The sequence below is a fragment of the Geotrypetes seraphini genome, chromosome 18 (genome assembly GCF_902459505.1).
Source record: "Geotrypetes seraphini chromosome 18, aGeoSer1.1, whole genome shotgun sequence".
Taxonomy (NCBI): Eukaryota; Metazoa; Chordata; class Amphibia; order Gymnophiona; family Dermophiidae; genus Geotrypetes; species Geotrypetes seraphini.
In genome coordinates, this window is record NC_047101.1 from 3,097,527 (window position 1) to 3,118,718 (window position 21,192).

The following is a 21,192-nucleotide window of genomic DNA, read 5'->3' on the forward strand; positions in this document are numbered from 1 at the left end:
TTGCTATTCCCTCTCAACTAAGATTGCTGCAGTAAAATCTCTGGATCCCCTAGACTCGCTCCCAGGCCGCCCAGTTCCACCCATCCCTCCCAATCCCGCCCTAGCCCCGCCTCAGCCACACCCCCGCTGACTGCTCTCATCCAGCAGGAGGAAATCTGTGCTTACGCAGATTTCCCTCTGGCTGCCGCGATTTAGACAAAGTGCCAGGTTTTGAAAAGCTGGCCGGACATGTCCAGCGAAATCCAGACATCTGGTAACCCTACTCTCAACGCTCAGACAACAGCACACAAACAAAGCCATCTCAGAGCTGGTGTTGGGAGGGTTGAAAATAGGATTCCTTATGATTTTCTATTTAAAAATCGGCTGGTTTTGGAAGCACAAAGAAGTCCGTTCAAACCTCTAAGCCAGTGTCTCTCAAACCTTTTTTTTTTTTTTCACCTTGGCACAATAAATGGAGCAGATGTTTTTTGTGGCACATTATAATTGAAATTATAAAATTGCAAAACCAACACAAATTTAAATGTGAGAGTTATTTATTTAAAGTTCTTTAAGCTATGGGTGGGTAATTGTAACAACAGTGAAATTAGAGTAGATAGAATAGAATTGCAAATCAATGCGATGGATGAGCTTGTTTTTGAGTGCAAATTAACTAAAAATGTGGCTTGATAGTCGACAAGCAAACCCGCATTTCACCATCCACCGTCTACCGTCATTCTCTTTTTTTAAAATTTAATTTCTGTCAGAGCTGAAAATCCAAGTTCACAAAGGCAGGAAGATCCAAAAAGTAACAAAGCCTTGATTGCTTTGCTGCTCAAGTTAGGATAACTACTGCATTCAAAATAAAAATAAAAATACTTGACATTAGTTTTCAAGGACCAATCATGTCAAAGAATGATGCATGCCTGGGCGGTGATATCCTTACGCACACAGACACTCATAACATTGGCAAACTCTGCTTACATGATGTGCATGTCATCTATTCTAGTATACTTATGAACGGAATTTCTAAAAACTAAAAATTCTGCCATCTCTCATGGCACACCTGGAATCTCTTTGAGAGACGCTGCTCTACGCACTGGTACTGAGAAGTAAATGTGTGAGTCCGGACAAATCAGAAAGTCAAAGCACTCATTAGCGTCTGTTTTCTGTGCTTAAATGTAAACCTTTCAAACGAAAAAAACAAAACATTTAGATGCTTATATATAAAGAGTCAGAAAAACGGCGCAGGTGTGTGCTTCAATTCCATGTTTGGCTGGGAATGCGCATTCCTTCCCCTTATTTTCAGTCTCACAACATTAGCGTTGAGCATTGGGGGGGCCTACAGCGCTATGAGATGGTCACTGCTGTCTTTAGCCCTGGAGTTTTGAGCATCAGGGCCCAGAACAGGTTTGTGCTTGAATGAGAGTCTCTGGAGGGAACTCATGCCAGAGAAAATAAAATAGTACATAGAAACAGATAAGGGCCACGGCCCATCAAGTCTGCCCACTGCAATAACCCTCCCCTCCCTTTCCTTTCCCTGTAAAGAGATCCCATGTGACGATCCCATTTTTGTCTTAAAATCAGGCACGCTGCTGGCCTCAGTTACCTGTAGCAGTAGATTATTCCAGCAATCAACCACCCTTTCGGTGAATAAATATTTCCTGCTGTCACCATGTAGTTTTCCGCCCCTGATTTTCCACGGATGCCCTCATGTTGTCGTGGGACCCTTGAAAAAGAAGATATCCTCTTCCACCTCAATACAGCCCGTGAGATATTTGAACTTCTTGGAAGGACATCGTAGATCTTAATGTTATGATATTGTAATTTAGAGGAACTGGAAAGTTAACATGTCTGACTATGATTTTGTCTTGAATTTTTCCCTTTTAATAATCTTTGAAAAGTAAACCCAATATGTCCATGTGAAGCAATGTGCTTGTTAATTATTAGATTATAAAGCGCTGTTTGCCAGATGGCAGTGAAATCCTTGAATAGAAAGTCTGTGTGGCAGAAAGAATAGAATCTGTAACTGTTTGAACAGCAGTATATAACAATCTTTAAAATAAAAAATAAATAAACCAGACTGAAAGCAAAACTGCCAGCAGAGGGCAGCACAGGCTCATTTTCTGGAATGGGAGCTGCGGAGGTGGATTTAGGAACAGCAGCTAGACAGGTAGAGTGAGCCTGGGAAGTCCTGGGGCCTCGGCGGGATCAGAGCATGGACAAGAGGTTTGTACAGTTTGAGACAAGTAACTGCATAATTTCACACAGAAACGTTTGCACCCAACCTCACTTGGCTACACCTGTACAGCTGGCTAACAACAGAGGAGATCTGAACTGTGTTAGTAGTACTGCCAAGACTCTTCCTGCCAACTCCTTAGTGTTAAACAAGCAACACCTAGGCTAAGGAATCCACACCAGTACCTTTGTGTCCTCCCCCCAGCAAAAAAAAAGCAATTTTCTGAATAGGCCAGTTTCAGGGTTGTGCATCTGATGTGATCACATCGCTGCTGCTTCAGAAGGCCTCTCTTCAGATCTTGGATCCCCAGGAGAACAAAATCCGTTTATCTATTAGGTAGATTATACAGCCATCCAGTGCAACAGATTTTATTGGGGGGTGGAGCAAGGGGAGAAGGAGAGACTGCAAGAACAGCTTCTAGCAAAACTGAACAAATAGGTTGTGACAGCCACAGCCACCCAAATGTATCACACCAAACAGACCCTTCAATGCATACCGTCACCCAGTTTTGACACCCTCCAATTTCCCCTGTCAACATCTTCCTTCCCAGTACAATCCTACAAAAAGACATAGAGGGTCTTTTTTTTTTTTTTTTTTTTAGTGGATCCAAATCTGACTTTGGACGTTTCCCGCAAAAGCCGAGGTGGAGAAACATCCATTTTCAAAGCCGCTAGGTGGTCAAATTATTTTTCCAAAATCAATTACTTAGACGTCTTGGCCATCAGGACGTACAAACCTTAGGAAGCCCGACTTTTGGGGTAATTTTCAACCACAAAAACATCCACAGTAACACACCCTGATTTAAGGCGCTCTAAATGCTAATGTGTCCATGGATTATAAAAACCCGAATGCCCAACCATACACGCTCTATAAATGAATCCTTTAATTGAAACGGTCCTTTTTCTTAGATATTTCTAGCTACTGGAGTCTCCATCAAAGCTTACTCCTGCCTATGGATGAGCCATACAGACTGTCCAAGGAGAACCTACGTTACAGGTAAGTAACTACACTTTATCTGCTGTCATTTACTATGTTAATTTCATGCCTGCTCTAAAGGGCTGCAGTTCCTGCCTCCATTCCCCGGTCGTTTGCTATTCCCCACCCAGCTGCCTTCTCTTCTTTGGGACCAGCATTTTCCAGCTTTCAACAACTTTTGAACGAGGCCGGCAATGCTTGAACTGGCTCTGTTACCTCATGGTTTGTCCTACCAAGAATCCTCCCTCCAACCCTCCCCATTACAATGACCCCTGTTACAATCATCCCTTTCACAACATGGTCCAGCCCTACTGAAAGGCTTCCAAAGACCAGGTCATGCCACGCTTATATCGTGTTTGCTCTACTTGCAGGACTGAAAGTGTCTCTTTGTTCTGTCTTTTGCAAGTGCAGGAGGCTGAAAAACAGATCCCTAAATATTAAATCTCCCCAAATTATTTGTTTGCACAATCTTTTTTCTTATTTTCCTCACCCTTATTGAACCTGAGTTCCCAGTAGCCAGACTCCCTCGATCACACCTGTTGAAGCACTTACAGAATTCACCATCACACCTCATCTGCTATTACCTGGGCTCTCTAAAACAGCATCTGATATGGGAAAGCCTGGTGGGTGGGCTAATTTGCCTGTCTCTGTTTCACATCCATTCTTGGTTTGGCCCCCATGTACTTGGTTCCCTGTTTTAACTTAGATTGTTCATCCAGACCCACACGCAGAGTCCATCTGTTTAACCATCAATTCTAAAGGCCTGAACAGAACACTGGCTTTCCAAGCAGGTCAACTGAACGATTGGCTGGGTAATATTTTCACGCACTCCTCATCCTACCTAAGTTTCAGAAAATTAGTAAAAACAAACTTGTTTAACCAATTTTTAACCTAAGATCTCTTAAGCCTCATCTCTTCAACAATAACCGAATTGTTTCCCAAAATCCCTTATGCCTTACCTCTGTATCCTGCTCACCGAAGGTCTGATCCGGAGATGGCGCTTCTTATGTTCTTATGTACCTGTATTTTGATGACCTTCATTGTTCCTATATTCGCTGATTGTCCAGCTCTTCTTTGTTGTAAACCGCCTCAAACTACTACGGCTTTAGCGGTATATAAGAATAAAATTATTAATATTAATGAACCATAGAGAGGAGGAGCCAGGCCTCTAAGCCACTCTAATCACTACATTTATGGTAAAGCGTGTGAGCCCACCCAAACCCCACTATACTGCCATATAGGTGCCATCTGCAGCCATAAGTGCTTTTGAGGTGGTACACAGGAGGGTTTTTTTGGGGGGAGGGGCTCAGCCTAAATTATAAGAGGGTTATGGTGAGATATACAGCTGGCACTCTTTATATGAATTCATAGCAGTGTCCCATTGCTATGTCGGGATGTCTATGTGGCCAGTCCATTACTATGCTGGTTCCAGCCACATCCAAATGGTCAGGATTAGGACATTTTCAACGTGGATGTTTTTCTGATGAAAAATGGGGTATAAAGTTAGATTTACCGATGGCCAAGACATCTAAATAGATGATTTTTTTTGCCATTCAAAAATGGCCATTTTTGTTCCTCCAACTTTGGGTGTCCAGCTGGACATGTCCAAGTTGGACTTAGACATTTTTTTTCGAAAACACCCCTCCAAGCCTCTTACATCTGCTATAAGACCTCCACAAATATAAGACCTCCACTTCCTAACTGCAGAGGTTTCACAGAAAATCTGGTGCATTTAAGACCGTTCCCCAGCTGCTTCTTGGGCATTTCATTCGCCTTGTGTGGTCATTTGCTGTTACGGTCACCACGGGGAACAAATGATTCATTTAATCCTCTCCACTGTCAGCCGTATTAGAATAATGAGATTTGATAGCTGGAACCTGTGGATAGAAATAGGCCAGTCCCAGCATTCTGAGACCAGGCGCTTGGACGCCCCCCCTCCCCCCCCCCCCCATCAAAAGAAATAAAATAAATCCCCTGGAAAGATCACAGCACTTCAGTGCAGCCTTAGGAAGAAGGGCAGAACCTCAAAGAGCTTTGATTTCTCCATTTGCTCCTTAAAATTAAGAAACAAGAATGAAAGTAAGCGTTACTAGCCATATGGTGATCTCTGTCTGACCCAAAGTAGCTCAGGCTATTCCTGGTTTGGACTGCTCTGCACTGGGATGTCACTTTCCCCCAACGGATGATAGATAGCTTTGTGCTGTAAACATATGGGGAAGGGGGTGACAGAAGGAACAGATTTTTATAGTTTGCCTAATTTAAGGCCTTTGCCACTTTCACACCTCTGGACCTCGGAGCGATTTTCAAAGAGAAATCTAAGCAGGCTACAAAAAACTACTCATAAAATAACAAAATGAACAAACAACACATAATACAATCAACCTAACAATACAAAATACATAAAAAAAAACTAAACTCAATACTAGCCTCAGATTCAAGTTTCAAGTTTATTTAAAATTTCTTATACCACCCAATCAAACCTTCTAGGCACTGTACAAAAACGCCAAAACAATGCGCCAATTAACATACAATTTAAACAAAAACAAACCAGGGCATGTGGCTTTTTTTTTTTTTAAGACATTGACGATTCATCAATACTATAAACTATGTGTGTCACTTGGTGCAATTGGGCATGCCAACTTATTCCTGTCATTGATGATGTAAGACGGCACACCTAAACATGGGCGCGTCAATGCCAGCTTACACCAGCATTCTATACTGGAATCTTGGCTCCAAGAAATGAAGAAACAGACCAGGAAAGATGGGCGTCACTCAGAGGGGTTTGAGGTGAGGAGTGGCCCAGTGGTAGAGCTGCTGTCTCAGCTCCCTGAGGTTATAGGATCAAATCCCAGCACTGCTCCTTGTGACCCTGGGCAAGTCACTTAATCCTCTAGGGGTACAAATTAAGTGCCTATAAGTATGTAAACCGCTTTGAATGCGTAACCACAAAAAGGCGATATACAAGTCCCGTTCCCAACCACAAAACCAACCCAGAGTGGAACACTGTGATGAAAACAAAAAATATCCCCAGCTTCATAACAGCAGAAAACAGAGGCTCATCATTTCCTCCAGATGCAACAGAGTAGACACCCAGGATAGCATGAAGAAAGGGGCGTGGACATAGCTGTGTTGCACGCCAGAATTGGCACACTCATTTATAACTGATCACGGTGACGGTTCAAGTTTGCTAGTATTCTATAATGGCATCCTGGTGTGCAGGTGACGTCTAATTGAAGGTGCCACGTTATACAGCGCTTGAGTGATAAATGCTCCATCTTCCTGTCACAAGCTTATGTAGTGCAATTAGCACTATGCTAATGAGATAGGTATTCTATATGGATTATTATCCTGGTTCTCTATGCAAACAAAGGGTGTCTTTTACTAAAGATTAACACAAGTTATCTGCAGCAAGGCCTATAGGAATAAAGCAGGTCCTGTGGCAGTAACATGGGCTAAAAGGACCCCCCCTAACTTAATTGGCTTAATTGGGTTTAAGTGGCATGATAATTGGTCACACCATTAAAACCCAATTAAACCTTCATTACAAAAAAGTAGGTGCTGCTACGTGGCCTCCAGGACTGGCGCCTAGGTCCCTGCGGCTACGTGTGCATAATGACACTGAAGCCCGGTAGTTGGAGTGATTAGGGGCAGCATCGGACTTATGCACCACTGGCCGCGATTCAGGAAGGACCCTGGGCGCCGGAAACATAGTCAGTTCTGGAAGCAGCGCCTGTCGGTGAATGATCCACGGCAGGCGCCCACTTACAGAATCAGGGCTTTTCTATATCTTTTGGTGATCATGGTGCAGAAGACCCTCTTGGATGCTGAGTTTGCTACAGTGGATTCTCTGCTGGAGATTCCTGTCAGTGACAGCACAGGAGACTCCACGGGTGGACATGTAATTAATGGTCTCCTTTGGATTAATAGTTTTGGATGACCCTGTAGCTTCTATCAGTGGCACTCAGCAAGCACATGTGTGATTGGTCAGCAGATTATCAGAGTCAGGTGACCATTTAAAACGATCAGCATAATCCCTTTTTCACCTTCACTGTTAGGGGACTAATACCAACCCAGCTCAGAATTGGAGGAGGAAGATGGAAGGAGGCAGGAGCCCCCTGTGCAGCTGAAGGAGTGTCGATGCATTCTTTTCCTGCTGTAATTTTTTGTTTTTAATTTTGCTTTTCTGGAGTTCTAGGTGTGACACTGATTCAGTGGCATTTAGCAGGATCTCTGCAAATCGGCAGACAGTGTGTTCACAATGAGTGGAATAACAGAAGAAGCAGTGCAGAAGTTCTTGGACTCCAATCCTGCCTTTGCAAAGCATTACTATGACCTTAAATTCAGACCCGAGGTCACTCCTCAGCTGCTCGGCTCAAAGAATGCTACAGCGGACGTTGACCCTCACCATAGCACCATCGGCGTGGAGGACAGCGAAATCATTTTTGAAGTCATTAGAGAGTTCCAGGACAATCTGCAGATGGAGAGATGCATTTTCAAAGTTCTGAAACGAATAAGTTTCCTCATCCAGGCAGACCGCATGAGTCTTTTCATGTACCGCACGAGGAATGCCATGCCCGAGCTGGCCACCCGACTCTTTAATGTCCATAAAGACGCTACCCTGGAGGACTGCCTGGTCGTGCCGGACTCCGAGATTGTCTTCCCCGTGGATATGGGCATTCTTGGTCATGTAGCTCAAGTCAAGAAAATTGTTAATGTCACCAGTGTGGAGCAGGTACATCTTCCGTTATTCTTTCAAGGTTACTACGTATAAATCTATTGATTTATTGAGATTTATTAAGTGTCTTTATGAAGAAATTCACCCAGCCAGCAATGTATGTAGATCTATCTCATGAATATTTATGGTGGAAATCCTGAACACCGAATTGACTGGGTTGTGAACCTCTGTCACTGATGTTGGGTTGAGTTGTGGTGATCCAGTCATGCAAATGCAGGCAGGAGAAATGAAAGGTCAGTTTTTACACAACACATTAGTCAACAGGAAAGACTCCAGCTTGGTTAAATCATGCTAGTCAGCCCAACTACTAATATTCACCCACTCCTATATCTGCTCTGACCACCATGACACTATCCAGTGAGTGTGGGTTGGCCTAAGGCTTGAGTCACATGCTGAAGTCTGGCACTCAACCTAACCATGCCCACTTCCGGGCTTCAACATCACTATGCGTCAGCCACCAGGGACCTAGGTGCCAGGCCCAGAGGCCATGTAGCGATGCCTACTTTTTAAAATGAGGGCTTAATTGGGTTTTAATGGTGCGACCAATTATTGCCGCCCCCTAACTTTTGGTGGTTTTTGTTGAATCTGGCCCTTAGTGCCCATCCGACACATGTATGAATAGAACATTCAAGGATTCTCTAATCCTAGCGCAAAAATGGAGATTAATATTAGATGCTAAGGAGATGAATTCCAAGACAACACAGGTATTAATGTCAGCTTTCATCTTTTGAGAAAGCTTCTGTCTAGAGCTTCCCAAACCTGAAGAACCCCAAAGCCAGTTGGGTTTTCAGGATATGCATTTGTGTATTAGGACGTGATTTGCATACATGTACTTGCCCACATAGGGGCAGAGTGTGGTGCAGTGGTTAAAGCTACAGCCTCAGCACCCTGAGCTTGTGGGTTCAAATCCCATGTTGCTCCTTGTAACCTTGGGCAAGTCACTTAATCCCCCATTGTCCCAGGTACATTAGACAGACTGTGAGCCCCCTGGGATTGACAGGGAAAAATATTTGAGTACCTGAATAAGTTCATGTAAATTTTTCTGAGCTCCCCTGGGAGAAGAGGATAGAAAATAGATTTGCATACACTTAATAATTTATTCTATCTCATACATAAGAACATAAGAACATAAGAACATAAGAACTGCCATCTCCGGATCAGACCTTCGGTCCATCAAGTCCGGCGATCCGCACACGCGGAGGCCCTGCCAGGTGTACACCTGGCGTAATTTATAGTCCACCATATCCTTATATGCCTCTCTTAAGGAGATATGCATCTAGTTTGCTCTTGAAGCCTAGGACGGTCGATTCCGCAATAATCTCCTCTGGGAGGGCATTCCAGGTGTCAACCACTCTCTGAGTGAAGCAGAACTTCCTGACATTAGTCCTGAACCTGTCCCCCCATAGCTTCATTACATGTCCTCTAGTCCGTGTCAAATTGGACAATGTAAATAATCTTCTCTGCTCTATTTTGTCGATTCCTTTCAGTATTTTGAAGGTCTCGATCATATCCCCACGCAGTCTCCTTTTCTCAAGGGAGAACAATCCTAGTGTTATAAGTCTATCCTCGTATTCCAGTTTCTCCATACCCTTCACCAGTTTTGTTGCTCGTCTCTGCACCCTCTCCAGCAGTTTTATATCCTTCTTTAGGTAAGGAGACCAATGTTGGACGCAGTATTCCAAGTGTGGTCTGACCATTGCCCTATAAAGCGGCATTATAACTTTCTCCGATCTACTCGAGATTCCTTTCTTTATCATGCCCAACATTCTATTTGCCTTCTTTGCCGCTGCCGCGCATTGTGCCGACGGCTTCAGGGTCCTATCTATCAGTACACCCAGGTCCTTTTCTTGTTCACTCTTCCCCAGAGTTGCACCTGACATTGTATACTCGTATTCCTTATTCTTATTGCCTAAATGCATTACCTTGCATTTCTCCACATTGAACTTCATCTGCCATTTCTCCGCCCATGTTTCTAACCGACACAAGTCACTCTGGAGTTTCTCTCTATCCTCCTGCGATCTGATCGCCCGGCATAGTTTTGTATCGTCTGCAAACTTGATGATCTCACTGGATGTTCCTTCCTCCAGGTCATTGATATAAATATTAAAAAGGATCGGCCCAAGTACCGAGCCCTGGGGTACACCACTAGTCACTTTCTCCCAGTCGGAGAACTTCCCATTTATGCCCACTCTCTGCTTTCGGTTTTCCAGCCATTTGCCTATCCATCTTTGTATATCCCCCTCTATGCCATGGCTTTGTAGTTTCCTGAGAAGTCTTTCGTGTGGAACTTTGTCGAACGCTTTCTGGAAGTCCAAGTATATTATGTCCACCGGCTTCCCACTATCAATTTGCTCGTTCACGGTCTCAAAAAATTGGAGTAAATTCGTCAAACATGATTTCCCTTTCCTGAATCCATGTTGACTGGGTTTCATCAAGTCGTGTGCGTCCAAGTGTCGGACTATGCTATCCTTGATCAGTGCTTCAACCATCTTGCCGGGGACAGACGTAAGACTCACAGGTCTATAGTTGCCCGGTTCCCCTCTCGATCCTTTTTTGAAAATTGGGGTGACGTTCGCTATCCTCCAGTCGTCCGGTATCTGTCCAGTTCTGATTGTCAGGTTTGCAAGTTTTTGCAATAACTCTCCGATTTCAACCTTCAATTCCTTTAAGACTCTCGGGTGAATTCCATCCGGTCCAGGGGATTTGTCACTTTTAAGTTTGTCGATCTGATAGTATATCTGGTCTAAGTCCACTTCAACTGTGGTGAGGCTGTCTTCTATTTCTCCTGCAAACACTTTCTCCGCTTCAGGTATTGTTGAGGTGTCCTCCTTCGTAAAGACGGACGCAAAGAAGGAATTTAGTTTGTCTGCGATTTGTTTATCTTCCTTGATGTACCCTTTTCTTCCCTGGTCGTCCAGGGGTCCCACTGCCTCTTTTGCAGGTTTTTTCCCTTTCACGTATCTAAAGAAGGGCTTGAAGTTTTTGGCCTCCTGGGCTATTTTTTCCTCATATTCCTGTTTTGCATCCCTCACCGCCTTGTGACATTTCTTCTGATCATCTTTATGTTTGTTCCAGGCTTCGGTTGTCTTTATGCATTTCCATTTTTTGAAAGAGTCCTTCTTTTCTTTTATGGCTTCCTTCACCTTTATGGTAAGCCATGCCGGTTCTCTTTTGCTCTTTGTTCTCCGATCTTTGGAAATCCTCGGAATGTAGAGATCTTGTGCTTCTGTGATAGTATTTTTCAGTAGGGACCATGCCTGATCTACCGTTTCGAGTTTGTCCACCATCTTCTCGAGTCGTTTTTCTACCATGGCTCTCATGCGATCGTATTTACCCTTTTTAAAGTTCAAGGTGGTGGTTAAGGTTTTGGCATGTTTCCCTTTCCCGATGTCAAGTTTAAAGTTGATTACATTGTGATCACTCGTTCCCAGTGGAACCATGACTTCCACTTCTGTTATCGGTCCCGTGAGGCCATTTAGGACCAAGTCCAAGGTGGCGTTGCCTCTTGTCGGCTCTTTTACCATTTGTTCCAGGAAGCAATCCCCTAGCACCTCCAGGAACTTGGCCTCCTTGCCGCAGTTGGAGGTTGCTAGTTTCCAGTCTATCCCTGGGAAATTGAAGTCTCCCAATATAATTATATTGCCTGTCTTGCATTTTTGTTTGATTTCCTCCATCATTTCTGAGTCAGTTTCCTCCGCCTGTCCTGGGGGATGATAGTAAAGGCCAATTTTCGTATCTGCGCCATATTGACCAGGAATTTTGATCCAGAGTGACTCAAGCTTCTCTTTCATTTCTGTTGTAACTATTTCAACAGAATCTATTCCCTCCTTAACATATAGAGCAATACCTCCACCTTTCTGCCCTACTCGATCTCTTCTATACAGTTTGTATCCCTGTAGTACTATGTCCCATTTGTTTTCTTCATTCCACCATGTTTCTGTTATGCCAATGATATCCAATATGTCATGTCTTGCTATTGTCTCTAGTTCCCCCATTTTGTTACCTAGACTTCTAGCATTCGTATACATACATCTAAGTTCCCTTCGTGTTACCTTTTTGGACCTTCTACTCTTGGCCGTCCCTGTAGTTTCAATTACGATATCCTTTACTGCTCCTGTGTTATCACCTTTGTTTGCTGTGTGGTCGTCCCCTCCTGTGTCTGAGTTGTCCCTTCCTGCTTTTTCTCCCTTGTTGGCTGTGAGGTCGTCTTCTCTTGTGTAGGAGTAGTTTTCCTTGGCTTCTTCGTTGGGGCATCCTGCTATCCGTGCCATCGACCGGTGGTCGACTGTCGGCTTTCCCCTATCTTTCAGTTTAAAGCCTTCTCGATTGCCTTCTTCATGTTGCCTGCCAAAACTCTTGCTCCTTCCTTGTTGAGGTGTAGTCCGTCCCTTCTGTAGTACTTGCTTTTTCCCCAGAACGCCGTCCAGTTGCGCACGAAGTCGAAGCCTTCTTCTTCGCACCATCGTCTCATCCAGGCGTTGATTACTTGCAATTCCCCTTGTCTCTTTTCATCCGCTCTTGGTACTGGGAGGATCTCAGAGAAGGCCACCTTCACCTCCCTGATCTTCAGTTGTCTTCCGAGTGAGCGGAGCTGGCCCTTCAGCTCTTCCCTGTCATACTTCCGCCCGCTCACATCATTTGTTCCCACGTGGATAAGCACAGCGGTGTCCTCTCCCCCTGCGCCATCTATGATCCTGGAGATCCTGTTGGTCACATCCTTCACTCTTGCTCCAGGCAGACAGGTGACGACTCTGTCCTCTCTTCCTCCTGCGGTGTGGCTGTCCACATGTCGTATAATGGAGTCGCCTACGATGATCCCCATCTTCTTTATTCGGGAGTTCCTTGGGGGGCGTAGGTCCACGTCCTTGGAGTAGGGCCAGTCTTCTTCCTCCAATGATGCTCTTGAAATTGTTTCCTGTTCTTTGGATGGGGCGATGTCTTCCTGTGCTCTCACTATTCCTCCTGATGTGCGGTTGTCTCCTACCTCGTCTTCGGTTTCTTCTATGTTTGCATGGGTGTCTTCTCTCCTCACATCGGTTTCCTGAGTACAGTTTTCCAGCCCTGGGATCTCTACGTGGTGCTGATGAGCTTCCTCTATGAACATTTCTAGTTCCTTGACCTCTTCGTTTGGGCTGTACTCCACTAGAATCTTCTCCTGTGCTCGGATTCTGTCTTCGAGTTCCATCACTGTTCCTTCCAATAGTCTTACCTGACATTTCAAGCTATCCATCTCCATGCATCGATTGCAAATGTATGCCTGGATCCCCGAAGGGAGGTAGTCATACATATTGCAGCCGATACAGAAGACCGGAAAGCTCACCTTCTGACTTCCTTGGGCTTCCATTTCTTGCTTCCCTTGTGTCCCTTGCCTGCTGCTTCCTTATGTTGCTTGCCTTGCTGTCTCTTTTGTGTGTGCTGTCTCCGCTCTACCTCACCTTGATTGTATGTGTGGGTTTGTTCCCTTGGCGTCTGTCTCTTCCTTACCTTTTGTGTTTGTCGCTTCCTTACCGTTCAGTCCTCCTCGGTGTTCTTGATAGTAGATACTCGTCCCTTGCAAGGCCCTTCGCAAAGGCGCTCTCGCTAAGGCGAGCGCCTTTACCGCTCGCCTTCGCCGCGCGCCGAACGGCTGGGCGCCGTTGGCTCCGCCCCTTTTAAGGGGGAGTTTGGGCTCTGACCTCGCCGACGCGGTGGGGGTGGGCGGAGCTAACTCTCGCCGCTACCCCTAGCTCTGTCTCCTTCCTGCTCTTGCCTTCTGCCTCCTGCCTCGCTCTGCAAGTCTCCCCTCCTCCTTCTGCCTGCTCCACCGGTTTCAGCTGCTGCTGCTGGTGCTCTCCTACAAATCTAACTGGCTATAAACTAATGACATAAGGGTCCGATCAGGTCTGGGAAGCTCTTGCCCTCATCTACCACCAGCTCTTCATGATGGAAAATTTTGAGCTCTCAGCTTCTGACTCTCAGAAAATTAAAGTCACGCCTGCAGAGACACAGGTTGGAGGGGACTGTTGTTCTGGGCTTATGGGGTGATGGAGCAAGACAGAGGTATTAGAAAACAAAAAAAAAAAATCAAGCTTCATTTTCAGGGAATTCGTTTCAATTTCCTGGCTAATATTTTACCTTTTCTGGTTCATTGCAGAACTTAATGTATGTACGGTAAAATGTGATTAGCACATACAAATTTTTTGCATGCATAAATGAGCATTATATGCATTATTAATCCAGAAGGTTTTTACATATAAAGTTGATTTAGGGCACATTTGCAATGTTCTGAACCAAAATTAACCCCTCCTTTTACAAAACCGTAGCGCGGTCTGTAACGCCGGCCACGGCAGTAACAGCTCTGCCGCGGCCAGCGCTAAAAACCACACTATGGTTTTGTAAAAGGGGGGGAGGGGGGAGTAGATGCATATTAGCATCTCAGAAAAGGCTAAAACTCTGTATTGTAACAGCATTACAGAAGCTCATGCAAATCCCTCGGAATTGACTCCCAACGGTATAAAAGCTTTCAATAAACAATAAAAGCCCAAAAATTAAGACGTCAAACAAAACATGAAAAATTGCCTGAAAACCAGAACCAATTGTTTTAAACAAACTCTAACCTAACTTTTCTTAGCATGTCCTAGATTTTTCCATTCTGGGCCAAGGCGGTATTTGAGTCCCACTCACTGAATAGCCCTTAATCAGAATCACAGAATAAAGCAGGACAGGTCCAAAGCTATCCAAACACAGGAATTAAGGAAGTGATATGTATAAACTTCTGCTGGAGATGAAGAAACGCAAACAATCTTTTTGGATGTCTGAGATACACAGGAACAAAAAATGTTTAAACATTTAAATGCATCCACTTCTTGAAAGAGGAGCCTGGCCAAGCAACGTGGAACACAAAACATTTTATTAAAATGTTTTTAGCCAGTTGTTTTTTATGATTATTCATATTTTATTTTGGGCTCCGATACTCATAGGAATTCTATGAGGGTCGGACCCGCGTCAGAGCATTTAGTGCTCCGGGCCACAGTAGAAACCCCTAACACGACTTAGCAAAACCCAGTATTTATTAGAGGTCACCACTTTGATCATTTCGCAGGAAGGCAGATCAAATATTTAAATTGATGAATAGAATAAATGCTGGATATGATATTGGCTGCATCATATCAAGTGCTCCTTGAATGCAGATAGTTGTGTTTTGCAGCAGAGAGTTGCCAGGGGGGAGGTGGGTGATGGCAGGGAACAGATCTCATTCCTGAAAGCCTTTGGCTTTATGAATGTACCATTCCATCCCTTCCCAGGACAAGGAACCGAGGAGGTGAGGGACAGAGAAAGAAATGTGACCAAGAAGGTTGTCCAACAGGAACCGAGGAGGTGAGGGACAGAGAAAGAAATGCAACCAAGGAGGTTGTCCAACAGGAACCATGGAGGTGAGGACAGAGAAAGAAATGCGACCAAGGAGATTGTCCATCAGGAACCGAGGAGGTGAGGGACAGAGAAAGAAATGCGACAAAGGAGGTTGTCCAACAGGAACCAAGGAGGTGAGGGACAGAGAAAGAAATGCGACCAAGGAGGTTGTCCAACAGGAACCAAGGAGGTGAGGAATAGAGAAAGAAATGCGACCAAAGAGGTTGTCCAACGGGAACCGAGGAGGTGAGGACAGAGAAAGAAATGCGACCAAGGAGGTTGTCCAACAGGAACCAAGGAGGTTGTCCAACAGGAACCGAGGAGGTGATGGACATAAAGAAATGCGACCAAGGAGGTTGTCCAACAGGAACCGAGGAGGTGAGGGACAGAGAAAGAAATGCGACAAAGAAGCTTGTCCAACATGGAAAGAGTTGACAGAGATGCTGCTTCTCCATAGGACTTTCCACATCTGTGTTCAGTGCTGTGTTAGATCCAAACATGTCTTGACTTCTAGAATGGCCTCCAGTGATAAAAGCTGGGGCATGTGAGAACCAAACCGTTTCTTGGCTTCCTAATTACCTGGGTACTTAATGCTAATCCTCTCATCTGTATTTAATGAGAAAAGCCTTGGATTAAGCCTAGAGGTCATGTACACCAGCCTGAAGCGGCAGCATTAACTGCATCGTAAACAACTTTACCTATGAATATTTAAAGTAAGCACGTTGGATGTTTATGGACACTATTGAACAGTTTTAACATTTCCATTAGTTCTCTGGATGGGAGAAGAAAAAGCAGCTCTTTAGAGACTTGTTTTGATGGGTAATACCCACAGAAACTGCCGTTTGCTTCCTTAGAGAAGTTTTCCATCCATTTTCTGGTGTCTGGATTATTAGACCCTGAAATTGTGCCAACTAAAGCAGAGCTCCTTCTTCAGTGACGGTTAGGACATTACAAGATACAAATGCTCCATTTGTGAAAATTTCAGGAATGATTTGTCAAAAAGGTGACCAAATCCTTTGGCATGACCCTCAGCAGAGGTCAACCCACACTCTGCAATCACATATCCTGACTGAAGTTGCAAGGTTCTGTCGGCCTCTTTTACTAAGCTGCGACAGCGTTTTTAGCGTGCGCAGAATTGCCGAGCGCGCTAAACCCACGCTATGCGGCTAGAACTAACGCCATCCCAATGCTGGCATTAGCTGTCTAGCGCATGCAGCAATTCTTCGCGCGCTAAGCACACGCTAAAAACGCTATCACAGCTTAGTAAAAGAAGCCCTAAGTGTAGGACGAAGGGAATGTGGGAAACTTGTAGCGCTATAGAAGTGATAAGTAGTGCCAGGCCCCACAGAGCTACCTTGGCACCGGGACTGAATTTCACGCTTGATCTGGGAGCCTGGTTTATGAAACGCACAGGCTCCCACATTCCCTTTATAAAATATGCTTAAAATAAGCATCTTTTTGGACCTCAGACAAGTGTCCTGTCATAATATCAGGCCCATCTGGGATCATGACAGCCTAAATGCGGCGTTTCTTCTTTTCTCTTGTAGGAAGGTCATTTCTGCACATTTGTAGATAATCTCACCGAATACCAGACAAGGAACATCCTGGCTTCGCCTGTCCTGAATGGGAAGGATGTAGTGGCTGTTATCATGGCTGTCAATAAAGTGGAGGGTCCGCATTTCACCAAAAACGATGAAGCGGTAAGTAATAGTAACATATGAAGCCCCAGGCGTTCACCTCACAAGCACATGGCACTGTGCACGATTGCAGGCTGGTATCATGGTAGTTTTAACTTACGTCTCAATAGCTACCGTTCCTTCGACAAAATTTAGAGCGCATAAGTGCAGTTGGGGCCTAACATTAGGGGGGAACCTTGTGAAATACTATCAGCTGTCCATGTTGCTTGATGTACCAACGTCCACCAGCAAAGCAACCTGTTAAAGTGGGCGCACCGCTATTTCCACAAGCCAACGTGGCACTGAGTCATCTCATTACTGCACCTTCATCTCGGCCCAATCACGAGCAAAATATGTGTATCTCCCTCAGCCAGACTATGGACCTAGGCTTTGTGGATCTGTTTCAGTAAAGTGGAAGCCGCAGGGCATGGCCGTCATGGAAAAGGGTGAAGGCTTGGGTAAAAAAAGTGCAAAATCCCTGCGGGCCACTTGGTTGTACAGTATCAATTTCTTTTCAGTTGGCCTTTTCTATATAATGCTGGGACTTGAAGTCAGTCTGTATCACATCATATATTAAGTTATTTTATGATTCTATTTATAGATTATTGATGCATTGTAAATAAGTTAGACTTTGTATATTGTAATTTTTTTTCCTTTCTCTTTTTTCTTTCCTATTTTAGGGGTCCTTTTACTAAGATTAACGTACACTAAATCATTTAGTTCGTCGTAGTAAGAGGACCCTTTAATGCTCTTTTTAATAATTTCTGAATTGCTTTGTTAACAACTTTGATCCTGTTTGGAAAATTAAGCGGTATATAAAAATTTATAATAAACATAAGCATCTGATATCCCGGGATTTGATTGTCCAAAAATTCTAGAAGACAAAGAATTCTACAGAAAACCTTCGGCCTCTTTTACAAAGCTGCGCTAGCGGCCCCGAAGCCCATAGAGATTTAAAGGGCTTTGGGCCTGTTGCCACGCGGCTTTGTAAAAGAGGCGACTGGTGTGGCATCGTTAATTTAGAGACAAAATCCTACAGTGCTTGTGGCAGAATGATTGATTGATTGATTTCAATTTATATTCCGTCCTCCCCAAAGAACTCGGAATGGGTCACACAGTAACATATATAATAATTAAGAAACAAGGTACAGAAGACTAAGGTGCGCTAATGGTTTTAGCGTGCGCTACAATACCACATGCGCTAAACGTTAACGCCTCCATAGAGCTTGCGTTAGTAGTTTTTCTTTAGTGGTTAGCACGCACTAAAAACGCTACGCACCTTAGTAAAAGGAGCCCTAAGACATCTACCGTGAAATGCATCTAGTGCAGGGGTCTCAAAGTCCCTCCTGGAGGGCTGCAATCCAGTCGGGTTTTCAGGATTTCCCCAATGAATATGCATTGAAAGCAGTGCATGCAAATAGATGTCATGCAGATTCATTGTGGAAATCCTGAAAACCCGACTGGAATATGGCTCTGGAGGACTGGAGTTCCCTACCCCTGCTATAAGGAAATATGGAAGAACTCTAGTATGCAAATGGGTGTACATGAGCACCTTATAGAATTCTATAGGTTACACACATAGGCATGCTCAGTTACTCTAGGTTAGGGGTAGGGAACTCCGGTCCGTGAGAGCCGTATTCCAGTCGGGTTTTCAGGATTTCCCCCATGAATATGCATTGAAAGCAGTGCATGCACATAGATCTCATGCATATTCATGGGGGAAATCCTGAAAACCCGACTGGCTTGCGGCCCTCAAGGAGGGACTTTGAGATCCCTGATCTAGTGCGATTGTTCTGGAATGCACAGGGAGAGTCCATAGAACATGTATAAGGACTGCAGTGGTTTGGGTGTTGCAGTCTGTGTGCTAGCTTAGTGGTCCCCAATCCTGTCCTGGAACACCCCCAGACCAGTCGGGTTTTCAGACTAGCCCTAATGAATATGCATGGAGCAGTTTTGCATGCCTCTCGCATCCATTATATGCAAATCTCTCTCATTAGGGCTAGCCTGAAAACCCAACTGGTCTGAGGGTCCTTATCCTGATTAATCGCTCTAAGATATATTGTCATGTCACTAATTCCTTGTCTAGCACTAATCGAGGACCACATTCCTTTTTCTGCAGATTTTTCTTAAGTACCTCAATTTTGCCAATCTCATACTCAAGGTTTATCACCTAAGCTACCTGCATAACTGTGAAACCCGCAGAGGTCAGGTAAGGTGTCCATTTCATCAGCATTCAAAGGCGAGAACTCGGACACGAGAAGGCTTATTATAACGTTCTCGGCACAAACAATTCAAAGCAACTTCACAGTAAAAGCTTTTCAAAATAGGAGGAAGAGCTTCAGAAAGGCAACGTATACATCAGAACCTGAAGTGTGAGGGGGTTCTGAGGCTTTCTTCCTATTTTTGATATAGAAAAATTGTAACATGATGGCCCATCCAGGTTTCCAGATTTTATTAAAATTTAATACCACCTTAGCAAAAATCAAAGAGGTTTTACAATGTATTATTAAAATTAAAAAGAGACATCCATCCAGTCTGCCAAACCACAGCAACCACCATCTCCTCCTCTCCCTAATGGCTAAGTCTTCTTTACACCTGCATTGTGATGTCATAGAACTTTATGATTATAGAAACATTGTAACATGATGGCAGATAAAGGCCAAATGGCCCATCCAGTTTGCCCATCCGCAGTAACCATGATCTCTTCCTCTCTCTCTCTAAGAGAATCCCTCGTGCCTATCCCAGGCTTTCTTGAAATCAAGACACGGTCTCTGTCTCAACCACCTCTTCCAGGAGACCGTTCCATGCATCTTCCACCCTTTCTGTAAAAAAAGTATTTCCTTACATTACTCCGGAGCCTATCACCTCTTCACTTCATCCTATGCCCTCTCATTCCAGAGCTTCCTTTCAAATGAAAGAGACAAGACTCATACACATTTATGCCACGTAGGTATCTAAACGTCTCTATCATATCTCCCCTCTCCCGCCTTTCCTCCAGTCTACAGACTGAGATCTGCTTTAACTGTGAAGTTGCTTTGGACTATTTGACCTGGGTTCTGTAACTTGCGCCATTGTCAGTGGCTGCCTTAAAAGCAGCTACCGATCATATGTCAATCATGCAGCAGTGCTAGGTACAGAACTGCGCCTCTGGCAAATGTAGGCGCTGGAAAAGTAGGGTTTTCCTACTCTATATTTCTGGCGCATACCTATGATGTGAATTACACCTCCTTTGGCACTTTACGCAACCTAACGCCACTTAGTTGTTAGCCACGCCCACAGAGGTGTGATTCCAGCGCCGATTAGATATTCAATATAAAATAAGGTACAGCTAGCAGAAAAATGCTTGATATTGTGAGGTGACAGAAGCACTTTTTTTGTAGTTTAATCTGGCGCCAGGGAAAAGCACCAATACCCTAATGCACAAAAGCAGACCATTGGAACAGGTGAGGCTCTGACCCAGGGTGTTGGAGATTAAGCTAAAATATCCAGCCACTCACCTCACTTGGTCTACAGGTTAAGCCTTTTGCTCCCCCATCAGATCAGTCTCTCCCCTTCTCTCTTTCCCTTCCCTGCAGGTCTCTCGCGCTCCCCTGCCGTCCTGTAAGGTTTCCGTCAGTCACCAGCAGCAGCATGACAGGCTGCCTTTGGCCAGCCCCTGGGTCGACCCTCTGATGCAATTTCCTGTAGCAGAGATGCGGCAGATAAGGGCAGACTCAGGGGCAATAATCCGACTTTCCAACATATTTTGATGTTTGTAGTATGGGAAGCATAAAGACTCCAACCTCTGTGGATTTGGGCTTTTTTTTTCTCTCTCTCTCAGGTGCTACTGTGGTCTGCAAATAAGGTCTTTGAAGAGCTCACAGACATTGAGAGACAGTTTCACAAAGCACTTTATACAGTCCGCGCCTTCCTCAACTGTGACAGGTATTCCGTTGGACTCCTGGATATGACCAAAACAAAGGTTAGCTCAAAATTTGACCTTGAATTAGGAAAGTGAACTGTTGCATGAGTGCGTTTTAACTTGCATTGGCATATATCATTTACCTCAGATCCCACTTTATGCAATAAGGATTATTTAATAACATACAGTAGTAGCACTTTGATAAATCTAGCCCTAAAAGTCCTTTTTATAATACTTTTTACACACACAGGAAATAGAAGAAAAGCCCAAAATATATCATATCAGCCAGTTCTGTATCAAC

At 44.4% G+C, this 21,192-nt stretch overlaps 1 protein-coding gene across 7 annotated transcripts in view; it reads left to right on the forward strand.

The window, feature by feature from the left end:
- The window catches only part of PDE6A (phosphodiesterase 6A), a 92,329-nt gene that overhangs the window by 47,949 nt on the left and 23,188 nt on the right, over positions 1-21,192 (forward strand). For 5 of the 7 annotated variants that reach the window (XM_033926886.1, XM_033926885.1, XM_033926888.1 and 2 more), the window contains 3 exons: positions 16,862-17,014; positions 19,110-19,199; positions 20,811-20,951. In XM_033926886.1, coding sequence (XP_033782777.1) covers positions 16,862-17,014; positions 19,110-19,199; positions 20,811-20,951 — 384 coding nt within the window. Of the gene's footprint in view, positions 1-7,448; positions 7,923-16,861; positions 17,015-19,109; positions 19,200-20,810; positions 20,952-21,192 lie in introns of those variants that run through there. The other 2 variants (XM_033926883.1, XM_033926884.1) reach the window with 1 other exon arrangement.